The sequence below is a fragment of the Astyanax mexicanus genome, chromosome 4, assembly GCF_023375975.1.
Source record: "Astyanax mexicanus isolate ESR-SI-001 chromosome 4, AstMex3_surface, whole genome shotgun sequence".
NCBI lineage: Eukaryota > Metazoa > Chordata > Actinopteri > Characiformes > Acestrorhamphidae > Astyanax > Astyanax mexicanus.
Window position 1 is genome coordinate 45919455 of NC_064411.1, and position 17759 is coordinate 45937213.

The 17759-nt window shown below is 42.3% G+C and overlaps 1 protein-coding gene across 1 annotated transcript in view; it reads left to right on the forward strand.

Moving 5' to 3' along the window:
- LOC103039547 (potassium/sodium hyperpolarization-activated cyclic nucleotide-gated channel 2) overlaps positions 1-17759 on the forward strand; it is a 105656-nt gene continuing 87897 nt past the window's right edge. The window contains exons 1-2 of the mRNA XM_022678964.2: positions 1-1061; positions 6336-6759. Of these exons, the coding sequence (XP_022534685.2) occupies positions 175-1061; positions 6336-6759 (1311 nt within the window). The 5' untranslated portion in view covers positions 1-174. The remainder of the gene's footprint in view (positions 1062-6335; positions 6760-17759) is intronic.

Here is a 17759-nt window from a genome sequence, read left to right on the forward strand (position 1 = left end):
TCTCTCTCTCTCTCTCTCTCTCTCTCTGTCTTTCTCGCTCTCTCTCTGTCCCTCTCTCTCCTTTGTCTCTGTTTCTATCTGTATCTCTCTCTCTCCCTTGTCTCTCTCTCTCCCTTCTCTCTCTCTCTCTCTCTCTCTCTCTGTCTGTAGGTACTATCCCCCCTCCTCTCCTGTATGGAGCGCGCTGAGCTCTCCTCCTCCTCCTCCTCTAGCTCTGAAGTCGTCATGCAGAAGAAAAGCGCAGCCTCCAGCCGCGCGCAGAGCCGCGTGGACGACTCCGGCACGCGCGCCTCCAACCACGCCGCCACGGAGGAGGCGGAGGACGGGGAGGGAGAGGCCAAGCTTCAGCCCGCGAGGCTTAAGCGCGGAGGCGGCGGCGGCGGAGGAGGAGGAAGCATCCGGATGAAAAACTTTAGCGCTGCGGAGAGGAAGGAGCAGCCGGCGCGGGCCGGTGATGCTCCGGGACGAAACGAAGCAGACGACGGCGGAGGAGGAGGAGGAAGAATGACAACAACACCAACTTCATCCGTGACGCCTGAAGTGCCAACAAACGAAGCACCGGCGCCGTCCGGCGGCACCAAGTGCAACAAGAACGGCGAATGCCGGCGGGACTCCGGCACCAGCAGCCTCCGCTCCATCATGTCCAGACAGGACGGTGGACCCAGGCGCGCCGCCTGCAACTCCACCGCCAGCGCGGACGGACCCGGCACGCCCGCCGGAGACCGAGACCACCAGGACAAGCGGGATCCGCGCGTGTCCTTCTCCAACGCGCCCAGTCGCAAGGCGTCCTCGGCGGCGCACGGCGGGCAGCAGCCGCGCAGCTCCGTCACCTTCCTCAAGTCTGAGGACGGGGTGCAGGCGGCGCCGGCTGCCGGGACCGAGGATGGCGAGGCGCGGGGCAGCCAGGCCAGCTTCATGCAGAGGCAGTTTGGGAGCATGCTGCAGCCGGGGGTCAACAAGTTCTCCCTGCGCATGTACGGCAGCCAGAAAGCGGTGGAGAGGGAGCAGGAGCGCGTGAAGAGCGCGGGGAACTGGATTATTCACCCGTACAGCGACTTCAGGTGAGGAGGGAGTGGGAGCCAGAATGTTGGGGCCCCACATTATGGATGTCACTGATCATGGGCCCCATGTGGGATTAAGGTAGACTGTAATGATGAGGCCCATTTGGGAAGCCCAGTGGGTCAAAATAACAACACGTATTCAAGCCCACCTGAAACCAACCCAGCCCACGTTGGGATTGTGCTCTGTCCTTTGTTGATAACAAGCTGTCTGTCCAGGGCGGTTGCATTCCGTTGCTTTGGTGCATCTTTAAACTCCCTGTTGGTACACACAGTTCTTATTGTTCCATGGCATGGTGCCCAGATGCTCTTGTTGTGCACCAACATCAGTCATGTTCATTAAATCCCTAATGATGCAACTCTTATTAGTTAAGTGGTGAGGTGTTCTCTGAGATGTTCTTGTTGGTCTAAACTCACCAAGCATCAAGGGTTCTTTAGCAAAAGTAGTGGTTTAATACAGAACCATTAACACAGATTATTTACACATCCAGTCAACACATCCTCCTTTCAGTACTGTGTAGAACCATTGTTAGCTCAGTTAAAGAACTTTACTTCATTTAAGCATTTTTGTAGGCATAGACGCATAGACACTGTCCATGGTGCTGAAACCAAACATAGCTTTAGTTATAAAATGTTCTTTTATAGAATTCCTAAAGCAGCTTCTCAATTAAATGGTGGTAACTGGTCAAGACTTTACTTTAGAATGCTTTGGATTCTAGAGATGTGTTGGAGGTGCTGTAACTGATATCACATTAGATCTTTAACGTTTTAGACTGCATACAAAACACATGATCAAACAAACAAACAAAAAAATGTACCGCCTACTTGGGCTAATAATGTGCAGGCCTTGCTCACTTCATTTGCGATTGGCAAATTATTGATTATTAATTCTAGTCAGTGCAGTGTGCCTACTTAGACTTCTCGGAAAGTTTGAGACATAGATAACAGTTCCTCGGGGTTCAGTTCAAGGACAACTGTTGTTAAAAATCTATTAATATTGTAGTTTTGAGAGTAAAGACCTGAAAGGTGCTAATTATTTTTTTCAGCGAATTATTCCTAATAGTTTAAACCAATAAACTATTGGCAATTGTGGCGTTCCTCAGGGTTCAACTGTAGGACCTATGAAACTGATTTAAAAAAAACTGTATTGAGAGGAAATAACTGAAGGGTGAGCGTATTATATACAGGGTCTTATGGATTAAGAACGTAAGGTCATCCGGTGGACCATCATTAGATGGTGCATCTACCACAGTTTGAGAAGCTCTCCTATATGAGATATGGCATACAGCTCTGGAAAAAAAAGTGACCACTTAAAAATGATGAGTTTCTTTGACTTTACCAAATTGAAAACCTCTAGAATATAATCAAGAGGAAGATGGATGATCACAAGCCATCAAACAAAGCTGAAGGGCTTAAATTTTTGCACCAGGAGAAAAGGCATAAAGTTATCCAAAAGCAGTGTTTAAGACTGCTGGAGGAGAACATGCCAAGATGCATGAAATCTGTGATTAAAAACCAGGGTTATTCCACCAAATATTGATTTGTGAACTCTTTAAACTTTATGAATATGAACTTAAAAGCTCTGCTTCTTTTTTGTTATTTCAGCCATTTCTCATTTTCTGCAAATAAATGCTCTAAATGATAATATGTCTATGTGCAATTTGGGAGAAATGTTGTTCGTAGTTTATAGAATAAAACAATGTTCATTTTATTCAAACATATACCTATAAATAGCAAAATCAGAGAAACTGATCCAGAAACTGAAGTGGTCTCTTAATTTTTTTTCAGAGCTGTATGTTTAGATAGATGTGTGGATATGTGGATATGTGGGTGGGGGGTGTTTGGGGTGCTGCTGGGAGGGGCTTCTTTGCTGTTCTGCTACCTAGCCACGTTGCTACCGCGTGCGTCACCGCAGCACAAGTTAAACGCAGCTGATGGAAATGTACCAGCCGTTCCCGTAGCGCGGTCATATGTCAGCGTCCGTGACGTTTCCTTCCGTTAACCGGTTGCCCGTACGGCGGTGTAGCACTGCGGCGACGCGGAGGCGCGCGCTCGTTATTCGTTATCTCCGCTAAACATCATGGGTCAGGTAGCCGAGCTGCCGGTTAGACGCGATTATGATGCGTTTAGATGATCTGAACGGACGCAACACGCGCAGGAGGGAAAAAACGCGGTCACGAGCCTCGTCAGCCTCGAGTTATGAGTCAGCAGTGCGCGCGGCTGTGACCTTGAGTTTTCCCCGCGCGCGGAAACGGAGCCTTCCTCCTCTTCCTCTCCTCTTCCTCTCCCGCCTAAAGGGGCAGTTAGGGTAATGCTCTGACCTGTTCAGGTGCTCGAGCTGTAGTATATGTACCCCTGGTGGTACACGAGGGATCCTAAGGTGGTACACCAGATGACCTCTGAACATGTGCAATTTGTTTGTGTTCAGGACTTGTTAGAACCTGTTAGACTCTGTATATAAACCCACAATTAATTTATTCACTTTCTAAACAACAATACTACAACTGTTGACATCAATTGTTTGATAGGACCTACAACTGAACACTCCACATTTGTACATTAGGATTAATCGCTAATCTATTAAATTAGGCTGTCTCAAACTTTACGAGGTGTCCCAGTAGGCACAATGCATTTTCCCTATCTCAGGGGATCATGAGAAAAGTACAGACTGAATTACCTACTGTTTTTTGCTGAAATTTTAGTCCCGTCCGGATGCACATCTCTGAGTTTCGTCATCTAGTGTTTAATAAAATAGCTTTTTGTCCACTGCCGTGCACTGTAATTACACTTTAGGCACATGTTTCCTCCTGTTTTTCCAATTGCAGTCCAGATGATACATGATACAACTCTCATTTATTTAGTGGTGGATGTTCTCCAGATGTTGTGGAGATGTTTTTGCTGTGCTGCCTTCACCAATCTTGTACGTCTTAATGGAATTCTGCACAAATCTACCTTAGGGCCATTATTGTTTACATTATATATGCCATGCTGCCATTGGGTAAAGTCTAATTACCCAATGCCCAATGGCAGCATGGCAGTATTATTATATCACTGGCAACTTGGAAACACCTTCTTAGATTATTCACTCAGCAGCCGCTTTATTAGGAACACTTACAATACATGCCCAAATTAGTAGTTGAGTATGCATCTCTTTTAATGAATGTGTTTATTCAGCTACTTTATGTTGAGATGAAAAAGCACACACAGCTTGCCAACAGCCAGAAGAGAAGCACTGCCAATAGAATAGGGCTCTCTGGAACAAATAAACCAGAGCAGAGAACCTGTACCCTAATGCCAAATGCCAGATAATTAATGCATTTAATTAAGTTGTGTTCTCTGGAATGATTGTAAGTGCTGTGTCCAACACAAGCATCCAGCATCCTGGCCTCACTGAATGCAATCAAATCCTCACAGCACCAATCCCAAATCTAGTATAAAGTATTTCCTGGACAGAAGAGACAGTTACTCCAACTTAAAAGCAGGACAAAATCTTGTTTTTTAATATCCTGGATTTTAGAAGAAGCATTGAATAAGCATGTGTCCCAATATTTTTGTCAGAAACATCTGCTAAAGGCAGGAATAGGACACATTTCATCCCACACTCGACTCTAAAACCTTCACTTTACGCGTACAGACCAACAGGTTCAGTGTAGATGGCCGTGTTAAGTAGAACTTGACCCTGAAAGCCTCGGGATCGTTGAGTTTTAATAAATATGCCATATGACTCAGTGAGTCTGATTTCATGCACAGTTGAATGAAAAGAGCTGTTCCTGTAAGAGCTGACCTCGGGTGCCCAGCGCTATTTTTGGACAGGATTTCAGTTTATGGCCTGATGAGTCTGTTTTGACAGTGAATGCCACTGATCAGTGAGTTCATTTGCATTTTGGTCGTCATCTTTGTCATCTTCATCAGTATATTAGACATTGTTATTTGGAGACAGTTGATTTATTGCATAATTGCATGTAATGTTGCACTGACAAATAATTACGTTGGCAAATATAATGGCCATGTAATGGGAACACCTGTTTAAGTTGTGAGGTGTTATCTTGTAATTGATAAAAGAGAACCTCACTGAAAAGTTATTAGCTAAAAGAAATTGGAAAGCTGATTGGAAATCAATGTAGCTAATCAAAACTGGGACTTTTTAAGGAATGCACTGAATATTTGGCAACCAATTTTATTTATTTTCATTTTTTCAGATTTCCGATTCCCTCCCAATTTGGCTATCCTAGTGTCCCACCCCCATGTGTGTCCATCGAGAGCACCATCTACCCACCTGAAGGCCAATTTTGCTCCCTCTGACGGCAGAGCTACATAAACAGGATTCGAATCGGCGACCTCCCATTCATAGCGGCAGCACATTAGACCGCTGGACCACTCAGTGCCCACAGCAAACAAATTTTTCAGCTGAAAATGAAAAACTATTGAAAAATTATACTTTCTTTTACAAAAAGAAAAAGCATATCATTATGAACATATCCTTGTTTCTTCAATTATTATCCAGTTTTTAGCTTTTTGTACTTCTAGAATTACAGACTGTTGTCCTCTATCTGTTTCTCTGCATACCTAATTATCCTCCTTTCTATCCCTGTTCTTCAATGGTCAGGACCACTAGAGTGCAGTTATTGTTTGGGTGGTGTGTCACTCTTAGCACTGCAGTGACACTGACTGATATGGTAATGGTGTGTTAGTGCATGTTGTTCTGGTACAATATAAGTGGACCAGACACAGCAGTGCTGCTGGAGTTTTTAAACACTCAGACACTGCTATCTAGATGCTCCACCTTGTTGTAGATACAGTAAAGCCAGAGACAGAAGCTGAATCTGTTGCTGCACAGTTTAAAGTGTTGGTCATCCTCTAGTCCATCATCATTGCCTAAAGGACACTGTTGGTGGACTATTCTCAATCCAGCAGGTTCAATGAGGTGTTTAATAACTCCAGCAGCACTGCTGTATTTGATCCACTCCCTCATATTACCACCACAACACACGCTAACACCTTATACACCACCTCCGTGTCAGCCAGTTTCACTGCAGTGCTGAGAATAATGACTCACCACCCAAACAATAACTGCACTGTGGTGGTCTCGCTCTCCTGTGGGGTACTTACCATTAAAGAACAGGGTAAAATTAGGATAATAATAAAATATGCAGAGAAACAGATACAAAGAGCTTATATGCTCAATGGAGTTGAAAAAATATAATAATGGGAAACGATGTAGAAACATTTATAGCAGCTCTCATTGTACTGACTGTAAAATTGTCTCCTGTCTTCCAGGTTCTACTGGGATTTCACAATGCTGCTCTTCATGGTGGGCAACTTGATCATCATCCCAGTGGGCATCACGTTCTTCAAAGATGAGACCACCACGCCTTGGATCATCTTCAACGTGGTCTCGGACACTTTCTTCCTCATGGACCTGGTGCTCAACTTCCGCACAGGCATCATCATTGAGGAGAGCTCGGACATCATCCTGGACCCCAAGACTATCAAGAAGAAGTATTTGAAGACCTGGTTCATAGTGGATTTTGTCTCGTCCATCCCAGTGGATTACATCTTCCTGATCGTGGAAAAGGGAATAGACTCGGAGGTGTATAAGACGGCGCGGGCTCTGCGGATCGTACGATTCACCAAGATCCTCAGTTTGTTGAGGCTGCTGAGGCTCTCCAGGCTCATCCGTTACATCCACCAATGGGAGGAGGTAGGAGAACCCATCCTTTGTCTGTATCGATTGCCTATATTAGCAAAAGGGTGTGTTAATTATTTGGTCATCCCTAGTTGGTGGGCCAAATCAAATGTCTTTATGGGCCCATCTTAAAGGAGAACTCTGGTGTAAGATTGACGTTGGGTATAGTAAAACATGATAAAAAGTACTTATCTTTGTTGAATAGCCCACTATGCCGCCCTTAGTCACAACGCGAAGGCTAAGGTTCCTTTCTCACAGATGTTTTATGCAGTAAGTGTACAACACCAACATCAACACCGTAGAACTAAAAGTAAAAGAGTGAATAACAGAGTCTATCAGTTTCATAGTCCGCTCACATAACATATTTAGATAACTAACAAATGAGGATAAAAAATGAAAATGAAAAGAATATTCAATTTACCACTTTTGCCTGCTTGTGGTCTAAGACAGAGGTCCATCTCTTGAATGTTAGATGGATAAAGATATAAAAAAATAGCAAGGAGATATCCATTTCTCCATGCAGAGGATAACAGAGGAAGAGGAAGTGACGTACACAGAGGTATCTTGGGTAAAATAAATGTAAACTTGTAAAAAAAATAATTTAACTCAAATATGTGATGTTTTGTGTACAAATCTTTTTAAGTTCTGACCAAATTTAAAATATTAAACAATACATGAATTAATTGGATCCAACATTCATAAAATAAATGAGAAACAAAACAAATGAGTGCCACCTAGTGGTGTAAAGGTTAAGATCTTTTTACTGCAACACACCCACCTTCGCTCTCCTATTGCTTCCTGAGATAGTCATTTTGTGCTTTTTGCCCATCATTTTGTACAACTGCTGTATTGGGGCATATTTCGCCCTGATAAATTGCTTTTTATCCAGGCTCAAAATAGCTACACACCTCTGGAGAGTCCTGACGTTTAAATCGAGGCATTTATAACTTAAAACTGCTTAAAAAACACTGTTTACATCCTATAGTGCTAGCTTCATACCATAACATAGACTCAGTATAGCCTGCGTCCTGGCGGTGGCTGCTACAATGCGGAGTCTATGTATATATGTCTGTCAGTATCAGTACAGAGATGGCGGCGCTCTGAGCTGAAGCTAACGCTACGGGATATACAAAGTGGTTTTTAATAAGCTTCTTGTGCAATTTTTAAGTTATTAATGCCTCGATTTAAATGGCAGGGCTCTCCGGATTCTACCAATGAGCGTGTACTTTGAGTCTGGATAATGGTGTATTTTTTTTGTGGCAAAATTTGCTCTGATATGGCCGTTGTACAGAGAGCTGGGCAAAAAACACAAAATTACTGTATCTCAGGAAGCTGTAGGAGGTCGCTGGTAGGTTTTTTAACAAAGGTAAGTACTTTTTATCATGTTTTACTACACCCAAAGTCAATTTTACACCAGACGAACTCACTTTGGGAGAAGAATGTTTTAAAGTACGAGATCTGTAAGCATAAAATAACATTAATTACAAAAATCCAAAAAATCTACACTTTTAAAGACACTATTCCTTTACCATGTAAACTGATCATGAAGTGTTGCCTCAGCCTGGGAATGTGAGATAAGTTGTGAGGTGATATCTTGTGAGTGAGGTTAAACACTGGCCAGTGTGCTCATTACTCAGTCCATAGTGTTGCGTGTGTACTGAAAATACATCATAGAATGCTAGCATTACCACCCACAGTGAACAGGGCAGTGCAGTGGCTGGTAATAATTGTGACCGTGTGAATATACAAGTTACTCTAACAGAAATCACATCTACATTCAATGCAGGAGACCCCACATACATAACTTACAGGTTCCCAAGTGTTCTTTAGCCTCTGAAGCAGGGGTCGACAATTAGTTTTCCAAGCCACATAAAAAATCTGTTTTTGGAAAATGAAACAGGTACACCCAGGAAGAACGTAAAAAATAAATAAATAAACACACCGCTCCTCATGCGGGATCGAACCAGTGTCATCAGGGTCGTGGTTCAATACACTATCGATGCGGAAGCTAGTAAATAAGAATACAGCCGGGAAGAAAAACGCCTTTATAAGGAGATGGGGAACCCAAGAACGGGCTGAAAAACGAGAACAGGCGGAAACTAAAGTCATGCTAAGCGTGACAGAGAAAAAGGGGTGGTATGTAAACAAAAGCTCACCAGAGAAGCATTTTATTACATATTTTTTTTTATTATTGTTCTTTATATTTCATACAACCTCACAGGCCAGATGTTTCACGCTTGCGGGACACATCTGGCCCCCGGGCCGCCTATTGTCGACCCCTGCTCTAAAGCATGAGACAAGGCAAAAGTCAGGTGACACAATACCAGCCCAATGACATTAATTGTCCCTTGCTTCAGTATATAGGTTGTTGGAAAATCTTTAGTCAGAATAGATTGTTTTCTTTCGAGGTTCTTGAAACGTCTTAAGATTTACAAATCTCCTCGACAAAAATGATTATTGGAAATGATTTATTCATTGAAAGGATCTCTAGGGAACTGAGCGTTCACGAGTGTGAAGGCTTTCGGTTAATTGGTTTCCATCCTTTCAATCAGGCCTTTTCATCATGGTGTTCCTGATCATGGACAAGACTGATGAAATGACCTCACTGCTTGCCTTGAGACTTCAATTATACGGACAGTCTCTCAGACAGTGCTGCCTTTTGTGATTCTCGTACAATACCTCCTAGCTCTGAAGCCACACAGATATTTGAGGAAATAGCTCATTTCTTTCCTCTCTCTAAAATACATCTGTTTAATATATAAACTACAAGCTACACCCTACAGGTGTTAATGTCCAGCCGAATTATATATTAATAATTATTCGAATTATAAAAGAGACTAAAAGTATAAAACATTTAATGTATTTAAAGCAGGACTCTTTTTTTTTATTGCAAGCATTAGTATTTCTGGGTTGAAAGAGTACAGAATATTCTAAAATACTACAAGAGTGGTCTGGTAGGTTTGTGCGAGGTTGATTGCTCTCTCAAATTTGACAGAATTTCAGAAATTCCTAACAAAGCAATATACTTAATAACAGAATTTCATACAATGATTGAGTTACATGAACCTGCATTAAAAGTACTCTTCTGCATTCTCTGTGCAATTACATTCTCTCACTAGTCTCTAAATCCCCAACCTCCTCAAATCATGGATTGTCACTTTAACATAAAAATATCAATTCCAATATAAAAAAAAAATCTGAACATTTTTATAACATAACAGAAAATATTTTTGTTAGTTTTTTTTTATTCAAAAACTTAATTTGATAATTTGTGTATTCCAGTTAAACAGATTAGTTTTTGTAAAAAATACACAATCCATTTTTTCCAGCGGCAACAGTTGCAAAGAAAATACTGTATAATTATTAAATAATAAACATAACATCTATGTTTTTGTTATAATTCTATATTTTTGTTATAATTAAAGAAATCACTATAGCAAAGACAATGGGAGAAATAGCTGAGATATATATTTGTTGGAAAGGCTCAGTTGTTTTAAATCAGATCAGATAAAACTGCCACTCAGAAAGCATTCTCTTTATCTGATCATATCTCCTGTTATTGAGTGAGTGTGAACTGACCTTTACCGGGAGACTTTGGTCAAAAAAAGAAAATAACTATTGTTACATCTGTTGTACAACATTTCTGCTCACCTTCTAAAGGCCTGGTTCAGTATTACAGTGTAAAGACTAGGAAAACATTTTTCTGATAACGTGTCTTGTTGATAAAGACTGTGTATTTGTTCTTTCCCAACTAGTTAGGTAACCTAGAAAGAAGAAAGCTATCTTACCCTCTACATTTGTGAGTTTCTATATTGTTATGAGGAGTTTCCTGATGTTTATAAAAATGTTTTTGCATGATGCATACAATCAGAGAGGAAAATACAAAAAGTAGAACTTTACATAACATGATAAATAATAGGGCTGCAACGATTAGTCGATATAATCGACAATGTCGATTATTTAAATTTGTCAACTACAAATTTCATTCGCGACTAATCGTTAATTTGTAAGAGTCCTGCATTACATAAAGTGCTGGGGACAGAAGTGCAATGTGAGATGGGTAAATGACTCACTTTGTGTCTCCAAAAGTGCCCAAACACAACAGATTATATATTTACTTACTAAATATCAGAACTTTCCACGTTTAAACAACATCCAGACATTTAAATGCCTTTTAGATCTCATATTCAGCTGTTTTTATTGTTTTTAGAGATGGAGAACATGGCATAAATAATTGTTAACTAATCGACTAATCGAAAAAAATATATATTAATAATTGCCAGATTAGTCGACTACCAAAATAGTCATTAGTTGCAGCCCTAATAAATAGCTTACACCATTCAAGGATTCAAGGAGATTCAAGGATTCAAGGAGATTTTATTGTCATTCGCATCACATGTGGTACATGAGGTGGAACGAAATTGTGATCTCACGATCCAGTTTTACACCCAAAGAGCTGTTATTAATAGATATATAGATAAAAAAATATACAAAATAGATAGATAAATATCCCAAAGAATAAAAAAAATAAATAGAGAGTAGAAAGGTTCAGCAACATGAAGTCCAGAGTGCAAGTGTGCTATAGCAGCATGATAATGTGAATAAGAGCAGTGGAGATAAAGTGTCTCAGTGCAAGTAAAGTGACCGTGTTGGTAAACAGTAAACAGTAATTTGTCCTTGGTGTCAGTGCAGTATGTGTTTGTTAAGTGGAGTTTAAGAGTCTTACAGCTTCCGGAATGAAGCTGTTTCTGAGTCTTGTTGTTTTGCACTTAATGCTCCGCAGCCTCCGGCCTGAGGGGAGTGGGACAAAAAGTGCGTGTGCTGGATGGGTGGGATCCTTCCTGATGCAGGTGGCCCTTTTCCTGCACCTGGAGGTGTAAATGTCTGTGGTGCTGGGGAAGCTAACTCCAACAATCCTCTGTGCAGCCTTCACCACCCTCTGCAGTGCTTTCCTGTCTGCAGCAGAGCAGCTTCCATTCCACACATTGATGCTGGAGCACACGACGCTCTCCACCACACATCTGTAGAAGGAGGTGAGGACTGCGCTCCCGAGTCCAGCTCGTCTCAGCCTCCTGAGGAAGTAGAGCCGCTGATGTGCCTTCCTGACCAGAGTGGAAGTGTTGTTGCTCCAGGTGAGGTTGCTGGTCAGGTGCACACCCAAGTACCTGTAGCTGTCAACCACTTCCACCGCAGATCCTCCGATGTGCAGGGGGAGGTGGGCATGCTTGCCCCTTCTGAAGTCCACAATCATCTCCTTTGTCTTTTTTACATTGATGCAGAGGTTGTTTTCTCTGCACCAATCCTCCAGGTGTTCCACCTCCTGCCTGTAGCTGGACTCATCTCTGTTTGTGATGCATCCAACCACTGCCGTGTCGTCCGCAAACTTCACAATATGACAGCCTGGATGGAGAGGTGAGCAGTCATATGTGAGCAGTGTGAACAGGAGGGGGCTCAGCACACAGCCCTGAGGGGAGCCAGTGCTGAGGATTATGGAGGGGGAGGAGATGTTGTGAATCCTCACAGACTGCGGCCTGTTGGTCAGGAAGTCTAGGACCCAGTTGCACAGGGAAGAGCTCAGTCCAAGTGAGGAGAGTTTGGTTATCAGTGTCTGAGGAATCATGGTGTTGAAAGCAGATGTGAAGTCCACAAAGAGCATCCGAACGTAGGAATCCTTCTGCTCCAGGTGGGTGAGGGCAGTGTGGACCACGGAGGAAATGGCATCCTCTGTGGATCGGTTCTTCCTGTATGCGTACTGGTGTGGATCCACAGTGATGTTGATGGTGGCTTTGATGTGGGTCTGAACCAGTCTTTCAAAGCACTTTGTGACTATCGGAGTGAGGGCTACTGGCCGGTAGTCATTCAGACCTGTCACTGTGGAGCTCTTGGGGACCGGGATGATGGTGGCGGTCTTCAGGCAAGTGGGGACAGCTGCCTGGATGAGGGATGCGTTGAAAATGTCGGCCAGGACGTCCGAGAGCTGGTCTGCGCAGTCTTTTAGCACCTGTCCGGGGATGTTGTCCAGGCCGGCAGCTTTCCGGGGGTTAATCCTCCTCAGCGTCCTCCTTACTTCTGCTGGTGTCACGCTGAGGGGCTCCTCTCCTGGTGAGTGTGGGAGTCTGGTGCTGGGGGGTGTGTCAGGGTTCTCAAAGCGGGCGTAGAACGTGTTGAGAGCCTCAGGCAGGGATGGGTCTTTGGAGCTTTGTGCAACGTTAGATTTGTAGTCCGTGATGCACTTGATGCCCCTCCACATGCTCTGTGGATCCTGGGAGGAAAAGTGTCCCTGGATTTTCTGAGCATATGCAGCTTTTGCCCTCTTAACTCCAGCAGTCAGCTCTCTTCTAGCCCTCCTGAGTTCATCCGAGTCTCCAGATCTGAAGGCAGCATCCCTGGCTTTCAGCAGGGAACGCACCTCTGCGTTCAGCCAGGGCTTCTGGTTCGGGTAGCAAGTCACAGTCTTGGTAGTAGTGACATCCTCCACACACTTGCTGATGTACCCGAGAACAGCAGATGTGTATTCCTCCAGATCCAGCTCCCCCTCACACTCAGCAGCCTCCCTGAAGACCTGCCAGTCTGTGCAGCCGAAGCAGTCCTGCAGCACAGCGGCGCCGTCACTGGGCCACACCGTGATGGTTTTCTGTGTGGGTTTTGAGCGTCGCAGTGGGGGGTGGTATGCGGGGACCAGCATGATGGAGATGTGGTCCGATAGCCCGAGGTGGGGGCGGGGGAAGGCTTTGTAAGCGTCTTTCACAGAGGAGTAAACACGGTCCAGCGTGTTATTACCTCGCGTTGGAATGTTCATGTGTTGGTAAAACCTCGGCAGCGTGTTTTTCAGTTCTACGTGGTTAAAATCCCCCGCTACCACGTAGAATGCGTCCGGATGCTTGTTCTGAAGCGAGCTGATGTTGTCATAAAGCAAACATTCATCCTCAGCCGCAGCAGGTCCAGCTTGTTATCCAAAGAGCGGACGTTAGAGAGGAAAAGCAACGGAATCGGGGGTCGGTTAGCATTAGCCTTTAGCCTGGCTAGCACCCCAGCGCGTTTTCCTCTCTTCTGACGCTGCTCGCACCGCCTCCTCCTCTTGCCCTTTGTCTGCAGCGATCCGCTCCCCCACGCCGGAGCGCGGAGGAGCTGCATCTCGCACAGCGTAGCTCGAATATTATTGTCCATAGTTGCTGTTTTACTGACCAAACTGTCCTTAATCCTCAGAAGTTCGGTTCTGCTGTAACTCACACGCGTGGGGCGCGTAAAGTTGGGTTCAGAACCGACGTAAAAACAGCTCAAAATAGGGTGTTCGCTAGGAGCGTGAGAAGCCGCTGCACTACTGCGCGCCGCCATCTTTTGGACAAAAAATTTGTCATATGGACAAAATAGACAAAAATGTTGGAGCACCATCATTCCACAGAACACAGTTCCACTGCACCACAGCTGCCCCTCTAGGCCTCGCCTGACACTAGGCATGGCACCAATAGGTTCATCCATTAGGTTGATCTGCTCCAGTGCTTTGCTTCATCCTTAGCTAGTTCCTAGAGGTGAGCATGAGAAAGTTACATCAAGCTTGTTGTTTCATGTTGAGCTGTTCTGGAAACTCAATGGGCTAATTCCTGTTAATAGACTATTTTTGCTAAGAAAAACATAAATGTAGTGGATGTTTCTAATAAAGTGGCTAGTGAGTGGAAGAACAAGGTACTGTAGGTGTTTCTACAAAATATTGGGTCATACTGAGGTCAGTGAAAATGATTCAGATTGTGTTATTTTAGTCTATTGTTCATTGAATATTGCTTTTTTATATTTTTTTATAATTTTATAATATTTTCTTTAGAATTTAGTAGTACAATTACCTAACCCACTCACTAGGACTCCCCCGATGACTAGTAACGACCCCAAAACTAAAACAGTGAACAGTAGCACATGCCTTTTTCAATATATGTGAAAATTCGCCTCTTTTTGAACTGTTGCTGATGCAGCATCACCAGGTAGCATCACAGTGCACTCAGAGGAAAGAGCAGCGACTCAGCACTGATACATCAGCTCACAGATGCCTGTGCTAACCAGCATCACTTTTGGGGTGATGTGGGGAGAGAGAGCGCCTTCTTCCCAACCAGAGAGAGCATGGGCAATTGTGCTCTCTCAGACTCCGGCTGCTGATGGCATGCAGCATGATCTGTGATTCAAACCAGCGATCCTCGGATCACCACTCAGAGCCTAGTTAATACTTTTAAATGGTATACAGAATAATAATACTGTAATAAAGTTAAGCTACATTTATGACAACAGGCTAAAGAATCCACTAAATTCACTAAAAGTAAAAAAAGGACATGTCTGGTATCTTCACTTGTCCTCAACCTTTGGTTTGGAGCGTAGCTTATTTTTGGTGTTTATTATTGTTCAGACTAATCCTGGTTCTTCAGTGAGATTTAGATGAGGTTTTGGGAGCTCAGTCCGCTGGGAGTGAACAGTGAACAGGCGTCAGTCAGAGTCTGTTATTCTGCATGAGTAATTGTGGTTTAGCCACAGGAGACAGCGCGTGCTGTAGCGATTCCACCAACCACAGCACTCCAAACGCACACTGCGGAGGAACTCACTGCGTATTCTCATCAATACTCCTGTAGAATTGCTTCTGTCATTCTGAATAAAAACAGAACATACTGGAATGTGATGCTCTAAAATATTCTAAAATGTAAATAGAACATAATTAGAGCCTTATTTTTGACTGAGCCAAAGTTACGATATATTGTGGCCTTTTAACTCTTTAAATAAACCTAATAAGGTTAAAGTTTTTCTTGTTTGGAACTGATAACTCATAGAAATCTAAAATTTTTAACTTTAAAATCAATCGTAAATAATAGTTTTGGGTCTATTTTACAACACAACACAACACAACACAGAGAATGAAGAGAACTAGAATCTACATAAACAATATTTTGGATTAAAATTGGATTAAACCAGTGCACTAAAATGCACTACTGCATGTTTTCACAATTAATAAAAGCATGTCAATAGCTGAAGTGATTAATATATATCAGCAGGATATTCGTTTTACTCCCACTGGGTGCATCCTAAGCACTGTTGTAGCATACTGTTGCCATATGGCATCAGTCATATTTTTTTCAGTGTATCTAAAATATATAACATCTTAATTGACATTTTCTAAAAAAAAATCAGGTTTTTCAATGGAAGTGATTTTAACATAAAGTAAATTATTATTATTATTATTATTATTATTATTATTATTATTGTGATTATATAAAAAAATCAACTAGGCTCAATTAGACAAGTGCATGTTTAGATTTGAAGTAAACGTTTCTATTTTAATTCTAATATAAACAAGTAAACTTCTATATAGTTTTTTATTTCAGTAGTTTCACCTGTAATATTAAAGGCAATGGGAATTTTAAGTCACATTTATGTTATGGGCAATATGCATTTTATACTGAAGTTATATTGTAGGATTGTGAATATTACAGGAAAGCTGTAGGGAGAACCTTTATACTGTAGCTATATTATGGAAACATAAACTTGTATATTTCAGTGGAAGGAGAACAGAGAGACTGGTCGTGTTTTCTAACCCTGGTCTTCTGAAGAACCCCTTGCCCTGCATATTTATTGCTCCAGCTCCCAACACACACCTGATCCATGTAATCAGCTCCTCAGCAACAGCTTCTTCAGCTGAAGAGCTCGGAGTGTCGGATACTGGGGGATGAGGTTTGGGAAGCTGTGCACTGCAGGAGGCACTGGAGGGGATATGTGAGTGTCTGTGTGAATATAAATGCAAGTCAGGAGAGGTTTTCCACTGCTGAGGATCTGAGGACAGCTCATGTGCTGACTGTGTGTGTGTGTGTGTGTGTTAGGGTTGCTGCAGTAAGTGGATTCATGATATATATTTTGGTATAAAAATTCATGATTATCTACTAACAGCTAGTGAACCAGCTCGGCAGAAAAGTTTGCATTGTGCTTAACATGCTCCAACCCTGCAGAGGCTGGCTGTTAGCATTGTGGCTAACCTGCTATTGTGTGCTTGATAACACAGGGTCAGAATAACCTACAGACATGATGTAACTACATATCAAAGCAAACAGTGGACAGCAAGTGTGATGAACTTGGCCTCTTCAGTTTCTGAAGAGTTTCTCTGATTTTACTATTTATCGGTTTATGTTTGAGTAAAATGAACGGTGTTGTTTTATTCTATAAACTACAGACAACATTTCTCCCAAATTCCAAATAAAAATAATTTAAAGTCATTTAAAGCATTTATTTGCAGAAAATGAGAAATGTCTGAAATAAGAAAAAAGATACAGAGCTTTCAGACCTGAAATAATGCAAAGAAAACAAGTTCATATTCATAAAGTTTTAAGAGTTCAGAAATCAATATTTGGTGGAATAACCCTGGTTTTTAATCACGGTTTTCATGCATCTTGGCATGTTCTCCTCCACCAGTCTTACACACTGCTTTTGGATAACTTTATGCCACTCCTGGTTTCTTAGTTTTTTTTTCCAAAGCTATAAATATATATAAACACTGTGTTTACATACAAACAATTAGAATAAACACAAAGCAACATGAAAAAACAAAACTAGACAGAGAATGCATTTAGAAGTAGCGATTGCATGTTTTAACCACAGAATTCTTTACCAAAGTTTCAAAACTGTCTCAAGGAAACCAAAGTTGTATTTTGTTTTAAAGGTTATTCCAATATCATGGTGCGACATAGGAGAAAGCTTCTCTGCCCCGTTCTAAACTAATCCTGGAGACCTTGTAGAACAGAATTCTGGAAGAGCGAGAATCAGAGCAGCTTCTGGAATATTTTGGAAAAGTTAAATTTAAAGCATAACATTTTTTATTTCATTTTAATCACATTTTATTTCAAAGACAAAACAACGAATGGGGTCAAATTGACCCTAAAGTTAATAGGAGGGTTGATGCTTGTAATTGTGAAATACCATCATACTTTGATACTATGATATTTTTGCAGAAGTTCTGTTTTTTTCTGAGGTTCTGTTGAATTCCTAGTCTCTGT